Source organism: Gymnoscopelus braueri, assembly GCF_963280865.1.
Source record: "Gymnoscopelus braueri genome assembly, chromosome: 1".
In the NCBI taxonomy this organism is placed as follows: Eukaryota; Metazoa; Chordata; class Actinopteri; order Myctophiformes; family Myctophidae; genus Gymnoscopelus; species Gymnoscopelus braueri.
Window position 1 is genome coordinate 46,318,044 of NC_137603.1, and position 18,465 is coordinate 46,336,508.

The window sequence follows — 18,465 nt, forward strand, 5'->3', positions numbered from 1 at the left end:
TTAACTGAATATAAATAAAAACATAATGACAAGCAACAAAGCAAAATCAAGGAACTATGTACCTCTACAAAATGGTGACGGGAAGTCCCACTGGGCTCCGCTGCCAGGAGACACGATGCATGTGAGAATGCTATGTCCCTCCAGCACAAAGCCTGACTCACAGCTGTAACGGATCTTGTCCCCCATGTTGTACCGTGCACCGTGGATCACTCCGTTCGGAATGAGGCCGGGGGTGCCACATGTGTGACTAGGCAGGACTGTAAGGGAGAACAAACAATGGAGAATTTTAGCTTCTATCTAGTTTCCTCAACAGAGAGCAATGAATCATAGAGGCCTCAGACAGTTCATCTACAGTAGTATGGTTAATGCTGTAAAATAGCATCATAATGCAGACAATTCAGAGCATCAATCAACCAACACACAGCAAACCCATCCACCACCTGTCGTGTGTGTCAAGAGGTTAGGATCCAAATGCGAGACGGGAGGCAGCGACGATATAACAGTTTATTGAGACTGAGGAGCACTTGCACTAGGAATAAATACACAAGGAATGAACTGGCACTGGGGAAATGAATAATGAGGAAATACACTAAGAGACTTCAACAGGAGCCAACTCAGAACACAGGTAACAACTTTTCAGTGAACCGTCAGGGGAACACTGAGAACAGACGGTATAATTACACACACAAGGGGTGCATTCTGAAATACGCTCTGAGAGCGCTGGAGTGCTCTCTGGTCATTCGGGAATTCGGAGTGCTGAGCTCCCAGAGCACTCGGTGCGCACACTGACCACTCCGACTGAAAAGCTGGGTTGTCCCTAGCGTCTGAACAGTAGAGGAAGAAGTAATTGAAAAATGTAATGGTTTGCAACTTGTTCGGTACTCTAGAGAGTATTCAACTTGCATCTTCATGTAACAAAACAGCTAATAATCATGTTTATACATGGGATGAATTGAATGAATCTGAATAGATATGAAGCAACCACGTTAGTTAATAAGTATCTCCTCTGACTGTTTGCAAATTAATTGATATCAGAGCACTCTATGACATCAAAACAGAGCACGAATCTGAGCAGATTCTCAAAGTGAATTTGCAAAAGCATCCAATTTACTGGACAAGTAGTTACGTTTACTGCCCTTTATGCTGACTGGCATGTAGGGCAGCAACAAAGTATTTCCACTCCTATCCTGCCAATATTGTATAGAACATACTGTAACTGACAATCAACACTTGACTGGCTGGAGCCAACAGGACACAGGTGACGATGATTAACAATAGGCACAGGGTGGAGAGACAAGCCTGGCTAGTGGAAAACAGGAAACACATTAAAGGCGCACTGCAGTGACATTTTCGGTCATTTTATTTTGAAGGTTCAGTCTGAAACGTCGGCTCAACCGACTCTAAACCAATCAGAAGGTCCCATCCCTTCAGGCTATGGGACGTTGGATCTCAATCACTTCAGCCGTGCGCAACACGGCTAGTGTTTGTTTACAAGTGAGAGAGAGACGGCCAGTGAAGCACGTTTGCTACTACCTGGCTTATTTCTAACCTATAATGTTTTCAGATACATATTTTAGTGTGCAGATGAAGTTTAAAATGAGTAATACACTCATCTTCAATGAGATTCAAAACGGAGTATCTCTGTAATTAAAATCAGCTGTGTTTGAAGAACGTGCAGCTATGGGAATCAAACAGGTGCATGTAATCAAGATTCATTTATATTCATGAAGGCTGCGTTATGTCATCACGCAGCACGTTTTCGTTTACAGGAAGTAATTAAGATTGGCTTTTTAGGGACTTTAGATATAAAAATACACAAAAATTGTTTTTTTTTATTTTTTTTGGCATCTATTGTTAGGTATGCCCATATGATGACCACGGATATGCTCTAAAAGTGTGAAAAACATATTTTTCATTTCACTACACCTTTAAACATTACTACATTAAACGCTGAACGAGCGCCTCCGTCTGGATTCCAGGCTATTTGTCGCAATTAACACAAAGCGGTGTAGGTCTTCTGTTTTGCCGAATGTCCATCTATTTTGGCTGAATGTTCGCCCAGAAAAGGAACGCTAAAGTTCATGTGGCTCAGCATATCTGATGCTACTTGTAGGATGTCTTAGGTATATCCACAAGTTTCCTAGGGGTTGTGGGCATCACTTCCTGTCGATTTCATTGGATTTCATTGGATCAAATTGACAGGAAGTGATGCCCACAGGAAACTTGTGGATAGGACAGCAACAGGAGGTTGTCCATTGTAGACTATAATAATCACACCACACTTTATCAATGCCTCTGGCTAACAGGTCTTAGTTTAACAGAAGGCAGGTTAGAGGCAATATGCTGCCTCTCACCTGTACATGCTCCATCTATTTCTGGCTCTGGTGATCACCGTATGTGTAGCTTCACAATTGGAGCATGTCAACTCACATTCAGCTCGTCAGCCTGTGTGCGTGTGTGTGTAGGTAGGTATGTGCGTGTGTGCGTGCGTGCGTGCGTGCGTGCGTGCGTGCGTGCGTGCGTGCGTGCGTGCGTGCGTGCGTGCGTGCGTGCGTGCGTGCGTGCGTGTGCCAGCGTGTGTTTACAGTCAGTCAGTCAGTCAGTCAGTCACTGTGTTTGTGTACAGCATTTCCAATTAAACGCTCAGGGCAATTAGACAAAGCTTCACCATAAGACGCTTTAGAAGTAGGACACAGAGAAACAGGGAGAGAGGGGGAAGAGAAAGAGAGAGAGGGAGGGAGGACGGACGGAGGGAGAGAGATATAGGAAAATAAGGAGGGTGGGAGATGGAGACAATGAGAGAAAGAGGACAAAATGAGATGCTGAAGGGGGTGAGGAAGGACAGACAGAGACATACAGATACAGTAGACGGACGACGGGAAAGCGATGAGGGAAATCATTATTGAGAGAAAGGAGAGAGGGGGAGGGAAGAAGGGAGGTATCAGACAGCAGCTACAGACACCAGAGCCAGGGAGAAAAAACAGAGGTGAACTAATTGCACAGGGGTCTAAACAGCTGTAATTGACCTTAATTGAGTCTTAATTTGGCTGGTATGAAGTCATGCATTAGAGCCATGTTACTCACACTCAGCTGACCGTGTCCTGCTCTATCCACACACCATACTGCCTGTACAGCACACCAGTCATTCTTAACCTTTATAATTTTAAGGACCCCAGTTTTATATTCATTAGACCAGTGGTTCCCTCTTTTTAGCTCGAGACCCAAAAGAGAAATTTTATTTCTTCTCGGGACCTAAACTAGTGAGCTTGTAGATCTGCTATTTTCACTACTTAAAAAGAAAATATGCAGTTTTTCAATTTCCTTTGAAACAAATTGAAATTGATTATTTTTGTTTTTTGAAAATAATTCGAAATAATTAGAACATTTTAGGAAACAAAGGTATTTTTACTTGTGACCCATAAAAATTGTTCTGTGACCCACAAATGGGCCCCGACCATAGAGTTTTAATATATCTAGAGGGCGGATTTCCCCGTCCCCAGCTATTCATTTCTATGAAAGTTGGTCATGGTGTTTGAAGCACCCGGAAGTCTGCCGGAAGTATAAAATTGGGTGCATAGAGCAATATATCTGACGTCACTGCCGCTAGAGGGCGCTGTCCCCCTGGTTCGTGGCTTTATTTTTTGTGTTGATATCCCCATAGGGGAATCTTAGATCACGTCATATAAGAACTGTGTTCCAAACATAAACACACCACCCCGGCATTTCTGTCAGGGGGGTGGCTCTGCATCGTTTATGATATTCATTCATATTTGATACAGCCTGTTTCTTTCGAAAATTGAATTAATTTTGCCTTAAAAAAAGAACTACACTTCCGGGTCAGAAATCACTGTCCCTACAGCATGGGAAATGTAGTCTTTGGGTCGTTTGACTCGTTTCTAGCGTTTATTGAGTCGGAGGTACCAATATTGGGTCCTGAGCAAGCACACAAACGGTAGATGCACGCACAGTAGCATTTTAAATGCTTAAGTGTTGCATTCTCAGATTGACCACCAGGCGACGGCCGCTTCACTGTTCTAAAGGCTATGGGGGCTTGGTCCCGACCCATTGTTTGGGAAACAGTGCATTAGACCATCGATCCCAATTTGATACGATTTTTATCTCTCATACCTCAATCTACACTGTAATATCCATTGTGTTAATTTAACTTTGGAGTGTACAAATGGAACCAAATGGACCCACAACAGTCCATTTGGTTCCATTTGTACACATTCAGAATTAAGGCCTTTGCAGACAGGGTGCGATTTTTCGCACAGAAAAAACGGACAATATCATTTTTTAAATGAACACATGGTTCTCAATGACCTCATGCACACCGGCTCCGAATTTACCGTGCGACGATGCGATGCGGCGATGCTTTTTTTTTCCAATCGAACCCAGTTCGATTCGTGCGTTTTTTCGCATGCGGTAAAAACTGATTGACTAATCGCACCCTGTCTGCAAAGGCCTTTACAGATCCGTAAGTTTCCATTTCCCCCCATTTGCACCCACTAAGGCATGGTGTCACTGTAAAACAGTATACTACAGTCCTACACTTGTGCCTGGAAATAATGCAAACTGCAGTTCATGTCATGGATTATAAATGACTCGGTTAAAACTGTATTCAGCGATCAAATGCATGGATTTCACTTATTTTTGCCACAACTGCTCATGAGTGGAGGTTGAGTTTGTTACAAGAAAGTGGATCACACAAAAAAAGGCATTTTAATAAATGACACAGGCTGAGGTGGGTGTGAAGAAATGTTCTTTGTGCAAGGTGCATTTAAATACAGTACAACTTTTTTTTCTTTCTTGTTTTACAGTACAACCTCTTAGGTAATGTGTCCATTCAAGACCATTTTGGGGCAAATGTCCATAACACTGAAATGTGGTCTAATGAAATTCCAGGCCATTCAAAAATATGAAACTTGCACGCTCAAGTACCCTCAAATGAATTGAAGTGACAATGACTTGGAAAAGACTTGAAAGGTAACTGCATTAGGATAAGAGCACAGTCCTGCTACAGTAGCTTTGGAGCATTAGGGCCAGTATGCTGGGTGGTATAGTATCGCTTATGTAGAATGTTTTCAGCTGATTGATATGCCACATTAGTGTGCAGATGTGTGCATTTGTGTGCATTTGTGTGTGTGTGTGTGTGTGTGTGTGTGTGCGCACGCACGCGCGTGCTTGTGTGCATGCGTGTTTGCGTGCACATGTGCCTGTGCACGCATGTGCAAATGTGTGTGTGTGTGCACTGAAGGTGAATGATGAGGTTCCTCTGTTGTATTTGTCCCCTCTGGCCCTCTGTAGCCTCAGGCCAGGTCATTGTGTTACTATGGCAACTCCAGGGCAGACTGGGGTTGTTATAGCAATGGAACCCGAAGAGAGGAATGGGGGACAGGATGCGGTGACAGGGAAAGAGGGGGAAGAGGGAAAAGAGGGAGAGATGAGGGAAGAAGACAGGCAGGAGAAAGAGACAGGACTGTTAGCATCCTTGTGATGGGTTGAGGAGAAGAGAGAAGGGAGCAGGGAGAGATGGGGGCGAATATCATGAATGGACAGAAGGGGATGATAGAGGTGAAAACATGGTGGATGGGGGGGTCAGAAGGAGTGTGAATGGAATGAGAAGTAAAGAACCACTTAAAACCATGTAGACTTCAGTCACCTCCGGAGGTCTGTACTTTTTCCTCTCCACACTAGAAATAGCTGATCTACACACTCACAACGTGTCACAACAGTGTAGATCGGCTATTTTTGCAGAATGTTTGCCCATTTTTGCCAAATGTTTGTCTATTATGACATGCCCTTAACATTGGGAAGGAATGGGAAGGAAGAATTGAGGGAAGGATGGCAAAACTTGAGCAATATATAGGAAGAACTGAATCAAGGAATGAGGGTATTAAAGCCTAATTCATACTTCAATGACAAAATATTTCAACAGCTGCAGAGTGTACATTTTTCTCGAGCGACTTGTTCACACCACTAAGTGTAAACTAGCATGAAAGTATTATGCTGCTGAACATGTTTAGACTACATTAGTCTGGAAATTCATCTCCCCTCCCGCTCTCCCTCTCTCTTCGTCTCTCTCTATATCTCTCACTAACAGCTCTGTTGAACCTAACCGTAACCCTTGCCATGTATACTACTGCATATCGATACATCATGTCTAGACTGCGTCCCAGATACTGTCATAAAGGGTCTGGTCAGATGGAAGAAAAGAAAAACTGCTTCCCTATGTTTTCCCCCCGTCTATGACTATGAATCATCTGTCTACCTATCTATCTGTCCATCAATCCTTTAGCTTCAAGGCTGTCTAGACCATATCTTAGTGGAGTCCATTGAAATGTCCTATCAGCACCAGTGACACCAATAGATAGTCATCCATCAAAAACAGATACGTACGTAGAGCAGCAACTCACTAACCAAGTACAAGACCCACAGTGCATCCATGGTGTAAATGTATTACTAGCTCCAGTGACACAAAGTCTATAATTATATAACAAGCTGATGATTAGCAAGGTCATGCAGCCAATATCACTCTCATCACTCACTCACCCTGAAAAGCACAATGACCAAATGGGACTATTCAGGGATTGCTCACACAAATTATTAGATACTTTAGGTTAAACATAAGGCAGAAACAACCATCCTACCTACAGTCGTATTAACACCAATCTTTATACGCCCCTGTTAAGAAATATATAGAACTGCTTTTCATCTACAGAATGGGTCTTCAACAGGGGGTCCTCAAAGTTATTACTTTATTTTTATTTTTTATTAAATGAACCAGCATAGTTAATGTGTAAACAAATAAAGCATTATTTTACAAGACACTGATGATAGTGCTGTAAAACAGGCACTATGAAGCTATGAAATCTATGAAAAAGTTTAATCTGCAACACAATTTTATACAACTGGGTTCGGGCTGCTACGCGGCCCTCACATCTAGAGTTCAGGCCGCTATGCGGCACCTACTGTGCGTTGCACCGCCGATCCAACTGATATGCCCATATATCTCTGTATGTCAGTCCTTGTCCCTTTTATGCCCATATATGGAGATCTCTGTATCAGTCCTCCCTTTTATGCCCATATATGGAGATCCCTGATGTCATCACTATATGCCCATACATGGGCATTCCCCTTTTTTGCCCATGTACTGTATGAAGCTGACTGATTTGTTTGTGCCCGATGCCATGATGACACATTGAGGTTAGACAACACACTCCACATTTGGGCATAGTTGCATTGGGAACTCCTTATGGTTATGGCTGAGTCATGGTGACATGAGCGTGACAACGTGGTCCGTCCGCCCAAATGACTTATTTTCGATCAATTAATGAAGCCTTGAATTCATGGATATTTTTTTCTTTTTGTTGCATTCCTAAGCCAATAATTTGATGAGCGGCGGAGTCTCCGGTAGGAGACTTGCGGAGTCTCCTACCGGAGACATTAGCATCTTTCCGCCGGTCATCAAATTATTAGCTTAGGAATGCAACAAAAACAAAAATAATCGCCATGAATTCAAGGCTTCATGGGGCGTGTAATTGACCTATAAAGCTCTCCATGCCCTAGCCCCACGGTACCTGTCAGACCTCCTCAAGGATTACACCCCAGCACTCACACCAATAAACCGACCCTTGGCGATAGAGCTTTTAGTGTGGCAGCCCCAACCCTCTGGAACTCTCTCTCACCATGGAGATTTGCCAGGCGCGTATACATTGGACTTTTTCAAGTCCGCTCTGAAGAGACACTTGTTCACTCAGGCTTTTGGCAAATAGTTTGTAATGTAAAGCGCCCTTGGGTTTTTGCAAACTGAGGTTGGAAGAATCTGTTATATCTGTCATTGGAGGAGAATAACAAGACTAACTTGTTATTTCTTTTTTTCCCCAGGGAGCCATATTAACCATACTGACAGACAAATGTATCAATAGACACCATATCTCTCAATACATCTAAACAATATACTGTATATCTGTCATAGATTTTTCTTTCTTCTCCATGGGGCAAGATTGACATGACTAATGTAACAAAACAAAACACAACTCATATTTCACTGTTATACTCTGTCAGGTTTTGTATATAGATAACACATTTCAGTGAGGAAAATCTCTTCTATACAATAAATCAATGTGTATGCAGCCTCAGTAGCAGCATGACATTGTTGCAACAGTGGGCATAATACCACGCCAATGAAACACAAAGGATTTAACTTTAGGCTACTGTAGGCATCACGCTTGTTGGTTATGGAAGTAGGGAAAATCAATGGCAAACAACAGTGCAGTTGTAAAATCGTGTTAGGTCTTAACTCATTGGCCGCCATTATCGCATTAACGCGATCTAATAAATAGCGCGCTTGGCCGCCAGGATCGCATTAATGCGATCTAACGTCTTTATTGATCTTTATGCTCTGATCACGCTATTCTGTTATGAATCAGGCTAAGTTTCGGGTTCCACTTACTTCAACCACCACTGCATCCGGTTCCATGACTTGGGTTCCGTTTTCGGTTTTACATTTTTCCCCCCAGTCATTTTCGACCATAATAGGGAAACAAACGGTTTTTCACACGCTATGAAAAGCGATCGGAGACCTCCCCTCCTATAATCTATGGTCTGGGTGACGAACATTCATCCCCGTTGTGTATCACAAAGTAATTTTCGCCGATAACAGAATCTGAGAGATTTCACTTCCGGTTCATGTGTTTCACTGTGTGAGTGGGTCTGGGAGGGGGCGAGTGTGATCGAGAGGCGATCAAGCTTGGTATGTGCTGCTCTCTGGTGGTGGAACGATCAAAACGATTCAAGTGTCAAGGTAGACTTTCTAGATGTGAATTAAATAACAAAATAACGAAACAAAAAAACACGAAAATCGCTGGCAAGGGCTGCTATGAACGAGGTTTTAACTCTGGCAGTCAATGAGTTAATAAATCACTCCTGACCTCTGGTTGTGCTGAGACCAAGGCTCTGGACTAGTGACCAGAGTTCATACCCAAAACAACTGCAGATGGACATAATCCAAACCTCTAAAGCTTTACAGTCTAGCAACGCTGCCCTAATCTGCTCTGTACAACCCCCATGTTAACTGCACTAACAAAACAGCGATGGCCATACTATTGTAACCCTCGCATCCCTATTCACGGCATTCCATAATAGGCTAACATCATTAGCATAATATACTATTTTCGGCAAATAGATGGGACCAAGTATAGTTTAAGTGGTTAATCTATTACTGAACATAGAACCATTGCTGTTGGAAAGAAATCCCCCCCCCCCACCAGAGCAAATGGAGTCCAGAACACTACGAGTAGTACTCCCAAGGTGTCAATATATTGCAGCTTCGCCGACACCTACCACATAATAACTAACCAACCGAAGTCAAATGGCATTCCTTGCCAGCTGTGGCACAGAGCCAGAGCTAACCAGGGTCCCCACATCACCTGTTTGTGACTCCCAGGTGGTTTAAAATACATTAACAACACATGCAATATTTCCTGGAGCCAATTCATCAATAAAGAAGTTTAAACAGGCATTTCACCTGCAAAATAAGAAAAAAATACAAACGCCCGCTAACTGTGTAAATGCTCCCAGAAATATGTTTTATTAGAGAAAGGTTGGATTGGTTGAATTTGAATGTCAGCAGCAAACTCCTCAGTGTCTTTTATCATTATAGCCACTGTTTTACTTCATGGTGTGGTTTGCTGAGGTGGCAGCATTACCTCTGAAGATAGGAACAGGCTGAATAAACTAATCATAAAGGCTAGTCCGCCCCAACTCTTTGGAGAAGAAAAATCTATGCGCCATAGTGCAGTGTGAGGGACATGGGTCATCCTCTGCACAAGTCTTTTAAAAGCCTGAGGAGCACTTTCAGCGGCCATTTAATACTACCAAGATGTAAGACTGAACACACGGCAGCGGTCTAATTGATGACCTGTACTGTATGGAGTGATTGTTTGTGATGGTGTCTGTCCCCCCTTTTTATACCCCAAAACCCTCATAGAATGAATATGTAAAAGTCAAGAAATTAAGAGCAGAGTGGAGGTCTTTTAATGTAGACAGGCATCTTAAAACTATAATGTCTATAATGTCCTCATTATGTCCAATGTCCAATTATTATTATAGGATAGCTGTTCACAACACTGGATCGGTTTCACAAAGTTTCACGAACGTCCAGTTATAGGTAAAAACATGAATCGGCTTGTTATAGCGCCACCATGAGGCTGATTTAAAAATTGTAGGGTGGCATTTCTTCCTTGGCCTAGTGGGAATGTGTGTACAAACTTTCACTGCAATCGTACGCTGCATTCATGATTTGAGGCATTTTTGCTAACTTTGGAAGCCAATCTTCAGGATGGAATCTGAAAAATCGGACAGATCTGTGTACCGATTTGCGTGATGCGTGGACAAAATCTGTAGGCGTAATATCAAAATATTTGTTTATATTTGTGGTGGATGAATATCATTATGCAGGTCTATGTACAAGGTTGGCACACAAGCAGCATGTGGTTCTTCCACAGCCGGTGATTTTCTGTATTTTCAGCCCGAGACAAGGCTCGGAATTTCTGCCCCTGGTAGGTAAATGGTCTGCATATATGGCCCCTTTATCCACAGCGCTTTGCAATGTGCATTACATTCACTCACTCACTCATTCACACACATATTCACACACAGATGGCGGAGGCAACCATGCGAGGCAAGGGGTTCAGTGTCTTGCTCAAGGACACTTTGACACAAAGCCAGGAGAAGCCAGGGATCGAACCAGGGATTTTCTAGTTTCCAGATGGCTGCTCTAACTCCTGGACCACTGCCTGAGAAGACAGTAATGAAACTCCTTCTTTGAAGTTTTCCACCATAAAATATTTGAAGCTTGTTATCTGATCCAGACGCTTTTCCCACTGTACAAACCATAGGTACAAACGGCATTCAAACATGGTTCAGAAACATAGTGCTGTTATTTCAGAACCATGGATAGATACCTTTAGGCTATTTACATTGGGCCACGCAGAGCTGTCCTCGGTACTGAATGGAGCAGAGGAGAGAGAGATAGAATACATGACTTCGGTACAGCCTCACTCGCTTGCTTTTCTTGGTTGTAAATAATTTCCATTTTAGCAATCCACAGAATGGAAACGACAGGCAGGTGAAGTTTCGGTCAGTGAGAGAGAGAGAGAGAGAGAGAGAGAGAGAGAGAGGGGGGGGGGGGAAAGAGAGAGAGAGAGGGATGGAGCAAAGGATAGAGAGGGAAGGGGGAAAGAGAGAGGGGGAGAGACGGGGAGTGTGTGTGTGAGAGAGAGAGAGAGAGAGAGAGAGAGAGAGAGAGAGAGAGAGAGAGAGAGAGAGAGAGAGAGGAGACAGACTGGCATAAGTTTGTTGATTTTAGCAGTCATCTATCAGTGGTTAGAATTGTTCACGAATATTATTTTGCAGCTTGTAGACCTACATTTCGAGTGCTCCAATTCCCTAAACTGTGAGAGGACACTCAGGTTTAATACTGGCTTCAACACTGCTGTGAAACCAATTATTTGATTTTTGAGACAGTAGCCTTGAGTTGTGTGTTTTAGCCTTTCAGGGGCTATTGCATGGTTCAATCAATGAATTTCATTAAACTGCCACCAGAACAATTTTAGGTGGTGACCTGGCAATCTGCCCCAAATATTTCATATTATGGCCATGACACTCAAAGGTAAGGTAGGAAATTGTTCATCGAGTCAAAATGCCACTATATTGCCACCTGTCGGGTGAAAGAAATGCATAGATATATCAGGATGATAACCCTCACGCAAGCGCAGCAACTTTTACCACTGAGCTAATAGAGCATGCCTGCTTGCTCAGGGGAGGTATTGCTTTTTTGACTTTTCGGCAGTAACACTCCACTTGTCAACCAGTAGTGGTCCTACCAAACCACAGGATCTACATTTCTCAACAGAAGAGCAGGGAGACCAAATACAACCACCGCAGTTGTGTTAGTTACAGTATGTTGCATTAGCATAGAAGAGATGAGGCGTTCCACCGCCCATCAAGCAGTTAACAGCAGGTCCGGGGTGCATCACAGGAGCAGGACACATCAGTAGACAAAAGGAATGAAGCACTGGAGCATCACAGACTATCCACTGCCTTTTTATTTATAAGGTGCTATATCAATGACTAACGTTTCGATGCCAGTTGCATCTTCCTCAGAGTCATGACTCTGATGAAGATGGAGGATGCACCTGGCATTGAAACGTTAGTCATTGATATAGCACCTTATAAATAAAAAGGCATTGAATGGTCCATGATGCTCCAGTGCTTCATTCCTATTATATCAGCATACTCTGCCATACAGATTGCCATTCACTACAAGGTTACACAGTGTTAGCCTGGTAAACCCTCCCTCCGGAAATCTCATTTCCATTTGATTTCAGGAGTGAGTCTGGCCTGATACGCCTTTCTGCAATATTGGCTGTGCTGGAGTTGGGCGGGAGTAATACCGTTGACTGACAACCCCTTCAGCCAATGATAATTTTTCCCCTTCAGCCAATCAGCAGTTCACCAGTCTTAATGTGACGCGACGGGACTTTTGAGACAGCCATACCCAAAATGGGTTGCCTTTTTCGGATACAATGGTGTCACTGCCCGCCCCTACCGGTTCTCTAAATTTTTATTTTTAAATAGGCTTTGTCATGATTAATTGACCACATATATGAAGTTAAACAACTAAATTCTATCCAAACGATATCTTATAAGTAAATTCCGTGCCTCAAAATAGAAGTTAGAGAGCTTTTTGAAGTAAAAAAATAGCGGAGAATTGGCCGCACAAGAAAAAGATGGCTGCCGTTCGTGTTTTGGGCTCACTCGAACTCGCCACCTGATTGGCCAACGTAAGCTGTCAATCACAGAACAATGAGCGACGACGCTGATAGGCTCGGCCGTTTGGCATACACAGCCAATATTGCAGAAAGGCGGATCAGGCCAGACTCACTCCAGGAATCAAATAGAAATGAGATTTCCGGAGGGAGGGTTTACCAGGCTAACACAGTGTAGCTTTAACTGCCTCCCGAGTCCCTAAGTCACTTTGCTCACTAATTTTCTGCTCTTCAATTCAGATACAATTGTGTGTGTGTGTGTGTGTGTGTGTGTGTGTGTGTGTGTGTGTGTGTGTGTGTGTGTGTGTGTGTGTGTGTGTGTGTGTGTGTGTGTGTGTGCGCGTGCATGCGTACGTGTGTGTTTTAAACAAACCTTTATTTGCATGTTAATTGTTCATCTGTATCCTAGGCGACTGCTTCAATGTGAGAGCCAATAACCTGAGTAAACTGAGTCAACTGAAATATTAAGCAAACCAATCACACACTTTATTGCCTAAATGAAAAAGATATCAGTGGAGTGATCATTGCTGTTGAGCGCTCAAACACAATCCTGACTCGATATACTGCTTGATCCCTTTACTGCCGATGCTGACTGTTTAAATGCCCCACTAGCCATAGACCAAGCATTGTAGAGAGCAGTAAAATGTTTAGTTTCCATAAATATGCTAATATTAAACGGACTGCACTCAACCTGCTGTCAATGCTTGGGTCAACCTGCGTTTGCGAGTCTTTCTACCTTGTTCATCTTTATTGACACATGTGGATCTGCGAGTTGCTGCAAGTAGCCACAACTGAATACAAGTCAGATTAAAAAACTGTTCAAGGCAAGGAATGACTATACATGTAGTCAACAACGGAGTCAAAAGCAGCTATATGCATGGTAAGAAAATAATTAAAATGTTATTTCACTGCAAGATATTGTGAATGTGTTTCATTCTGTGTGTTCACACGTGTGTTTGTGTGTGAGACAGAGTGTGTGTGATGGAGAGAGACAGAGAGAGAGAGAGAGAGAGAGAGCATGATGATATTTGCAGTATTTTTTGTATCTCAGTCTTCAAGAATTAACGGTGGCAATTAATTAAGATAGTGCATGTGAACAAAAGTAAAGCTAGTCACAGTGGCCAAATCACTCAGATATGATTGTACTTCAGTGCCAAGTGAGAAGTATTTAGTTAACATTGCTCACAAACAATGTTCATGGGGAATGACAACTCTTGATATCTGCACATAATTGCAGGAAATCGTCATGATAATGTAATCAGTTTTTTTTTTTTTTCTTTTTTTTAAAGGAGCGGGGAAAGTTTGAGAGCCACTAATGTAGCGTAACACTGGGTCCTAGTAAAGAGATTGGCAGTTGACAGTATGCACCAGAGAGTACTACAATGTCGTGTGTGTGTGTGTGTGTGTGTGTGTGTGTGTGTGTGTGTGTGTGTGTGTGTGTGTGTGTGTGTCAGTGTGTGTGTGTGCGTGTGTATAGTTTCTTGGACAGAATCCAAATTTCCTGTTGTTAAAATTGACTTTGAATGATACGGTCATTTTGTTGATTCATAGCATGCACACTGCAGTCAGTCTCACTGCAACATGTTCATTAGCAACAGCTGCTGTCTGCTCCCATGATACAATGCACATTATGCACAGCTGCAATCTGACCTAATGGTATCATATACTGTGCTGTCTATTACAGCAGCCTGCACTTATGATGTCAATGCATAGCAACACTTACAACAGTTCTTCTTAACCACTTCAACTCCAGTATCCATATTCTGGGGGGAGGATATAATTTTTTACACAAATCTTCTCTTCTGGGGGTCCCTGGCACAAAACATTTTCAGATAGGGGTCTGCGGCCTAATACATATCATTTTGGGGGTCCTTGGCACAAAAAAAGTTTGAGAACTACTGATTTAGAAGGCATTTGTAGAAATTAAGGTCTTAATGGGTTGATAATAAACTATAATAATAACAATAAAATGTATTTGTATAGTACCTTTCATGACATGAAATGCAGCTCGAAGTGTTTTACAGAGCAAGAATACAATTACAGAAAAAGTACAAATAATTTAACAATAAAGCAAAAAAGAAAACGCATAAAACATTAACATAATGATAATAATAATGATAATAATAATAATACGATTAAGTGGTTAATCTATCAGGTTTTAAACTTTAGCTCGTTTGTAAAATCAGAGGTTCTCAAACTCTTCGGCATATGATGCGCAAAATTAAAGACAAGTTTTATACAGAACTCAAACCATGTAGTTTGCTGCTCGTAACAGACTCAGCAGACCACAAACATCCTGATGAGATTGTAAATTAAATCTCTCCAATGTTTGGGAGAGGAGTGTTTATTTAAAAGAAAAAATACAAAGCACAATATAGTACAATTTATAAAAGGAAATAAAACAATTGCATTTCACAATTTAGTGTACAGTATATATTTTTTTTTTGGTGTGCCAGTGAGTTATATTTCCAACATTCATTCCCATCAATCACCAGTGAACGAGGGTAATTTGTAATTTGAAAAAACTAATTACAAACACAGCATACTGTATACCCAGGACTATACTAACCCTACAGCCACATCATAAACAACCATCATGGAGCAGGTCTTTTGAGCTAATATAGCTGCCATGAAGAAAAAAAAATAAGAAAAAAAAGAAAAACTGTAATGGCCAGACTCTATTTATCTATGGCTCCGGAAGAGTGAGTCAAGACCTGAAACAGATGTATAGCTGGCCCATATCCAAGTCATCAAAGTGAAATCTCCACAGCACCCACTGCACTCCCTTGGTGTAAATGTATTAAAATGTATTAACACTCCCTCTGCAATGTTCCCTTGGTGTAAATGTATTAGCAGTGCGAGTGACATTTCCAGCGGTAGTCCTCATCAATCACCTGCTAAACAGAGTAATCACTGTAGCAGCCACACTCTGTTTAACGCTGGCTCTTCGCAGCCTTCCTGGCTTGACTATGGAACTAAGAAATATTGGCTGCAAATATGCAGTATAACATCCCCATGGTAAGATGACCAACACTATAAAGATCGGCAGGCACAGATTCACCAGTTATTTAGCAGAGGCCATGGAGCAGAAAAAACGTGGAGCTAACATGCGCACAACTGACAACCACAATGACTGGAATCTCAATTTATGTCTCCAGTCAAATCTATTCCCTCCAGTTGCAAGAGTGAATCCCAAAGTCAAAAGCTACTTATTCATTGCCAAGGACGACTTGTATGACGAGACATCGTCCAAATGCCAATACTGCCAAGGACGACTTATGATAACTTTTAGTTTTTTAGTGGTTCTATAAAAGATCGCGCTGTTCTCTATCACCCCAGTGATCACTTTCACTTTCTATTCACAAGGATCCGGAAATAACGTCATCCGAAGATTTCCGCCTCTCTCCACTTCCTGTTTAGCGTTTTCATGAAAACAGCTGCATCTTGAGTTGACATTTTTTGCCCTGCATTTCGCGAGACATGCTATTTTCAACATGCTGTTACAAGGCAAGGTGCCGTCGCGGTTGGAATGTTTTTTCCCTGTGCGATGCACACTGATACCGTGTGTGTTTACAAATGGCCGGACGAGCAATCATAATGGATATACAATTTCTGTGACCAGTTGAAAAGGTAGAAAAAAACGAAAATCGCTGGCAGTGGGCAAACACAGCCAGAAATAAGTCTTGCAGTGAATTAGTCAAATCCCTTACACTGCAGTGCCGGCTACACTGCCATAGCTGGCAAATTTATAACGCTTTTATTCAATTAACCAATAGATTAATTAGTGCATTATCATCTATTCAAGGTTATAATAGCTTCTTAATATGTCTGATATAGTAGGTTGTCAACCACTCTACAATTAGCCCAGCACTCGTTTGAATGAGTACTCCTTAATTGGCTGATATCAGTACCGATGCCACATTATTCTCTCACTCAACACAAAGGCAGGCAAATTCAATAGTTTCAGTATTACTCACTTGGAGACTGAACATGAGTACAGGAAGAACAATAATCCTGCTTGAGAGGCGCCCTGGTAGCTCACCTGGTACAACGTCTACCAGCCAGGCCATGACTTTCCAGGAGGGCGCAACCCACATTGCTGGCAATTGTGGTTATTCCGCCTAGGCTGGGATTTTATTTCGATATTTTCAGACTATAACAAAGATATCAAGTGTACGTCTATAAAGGTAATAATGTACATACTTTATAGGATGTATTTCTCATGGGATGCTGAATATCCTATAAATCTGATACTAAATACCCCCAATTCTTTATACTCCCCATTGTACAATTGCAATTACAATTGCTGATTGCTGTTTTTTTTCTGTTGACACTGATGATGTATAGATGTATATATCTACTCAAATTATATATATCTGATACTAGTTACCCCCCTCTTGCTCTTTTTATTTAATTAAAGTACAGTATTCTCTGTATTACTGTTGTTGCAGTCTTGCAGAAGTGCAGCACCAACATTTCGCTGCTTATACCTGTATGAGTGAGTGACAAATAAACCCTCTTGGTTCTTGATTCTTGATGTCAAGGCTAAGTCCTTGCCGCAGCAGCCCTGAATCTGACCCGAGGCCCTTTGCTGCATGTTATCCCGTCTATCTCTGCTGCCTTTCCTATATTGCCACTCACTGTCACTATCAAAATAAAGCAGAACATGCCAAAAAATATGATATTTTTATGAAAAAAGAGAGAGATAGAAATAATCCTGCATAAGACGTTCAAATCTCAGCCTCGGGGCACTACCACCACATCCTTTTCTCTCTCCATTCATACAGTTTCCATCACCGCTGACAGTATGACCAGGATGATGGTCACTATGGTAACAGTGACCCAGCCTGAGGCTACAGGATGCTTGAGGGGACAAACAGAGCAGACAACATCAGTCAAGGAGACACCACAAACTCTCACCAACTTACTCCTCAAGTTTTCTCAGATTTCCTGTTTAAACCATTAAGATCTGAGGCCGATTCTACAGATGTCTTCTAAATCCTACAAGTTTTATGAAAAACGTACGTTGCTACATGTATATCAGTGGGGCTCAAACTTTTTAATTTCAAGGATTCCCAAAAATCATATGTATTTGGCCACGGACCCCCATCTCAAAATATTTAATTCCAGGGACCCCCAAAGCAAAATAGCAGATCTACAAGCTCAAACGAGCTATGAGCTTGTATATCTGCTATTTTTGAATAGCCAAAGTATAAAATAATGGTTAAAATGACACAGCTGCTTTCCCGGTTTTAATGGGTTAAGGGAAAAAGCAACTCTAAAAATATATCTGGGGCAGCTCAGTCTAGACTTTGTGACTAGAAGCAGGGGAACTGCATTTATAAACCATTGTAGTCAACAAGATACAATTCCTAGACCTTAAAGCACACTACATAATAGCAGTATACAATCATGCTCCCTTTTACAATCACTCAACAACAGCGCAAAATTACAAGGGAACCAATCATCATTCAAACACTATAATATCAGGCATTTATTCGGCACATCAGTGCTATTGGGCAAAAGCCTTTAGACTCCATATTTCAACTTTTTATGTTTTTCCCCCTCGTAAAATAATGCCCTACTTCGTCATACTACAGTGTTACACAAAAGTAGCAAAAATAGGCGATCT

The 18,465-nt window shown here is 42.0% G+C and overlaps 1 protein-coding gene across 1 annotated transcript in view; it reads right to left on the bottom strand.

Annotated features, from left to right (window-relative positions):
* LOC308074200 (CUB and sushi domain-containing protein 1-like) overlaps positions 1-18,465 on the bottom strand; it is a gene marked incomplete at its 3' end in the record, with an annotated part of 656,606 nt that overhangs the window by 356,417 nt on the left and 281,724 nt on the right. The window contains exon 4 of the mRNA XM_080413541.1: positions 63-257. Within this exon, the coding sequence (XP_080269667.1) occupies positions 63-257 (195 nt within the window). The remainder of the gene's footprint in view (positions 1-62; positions 258-18,465) is intronic.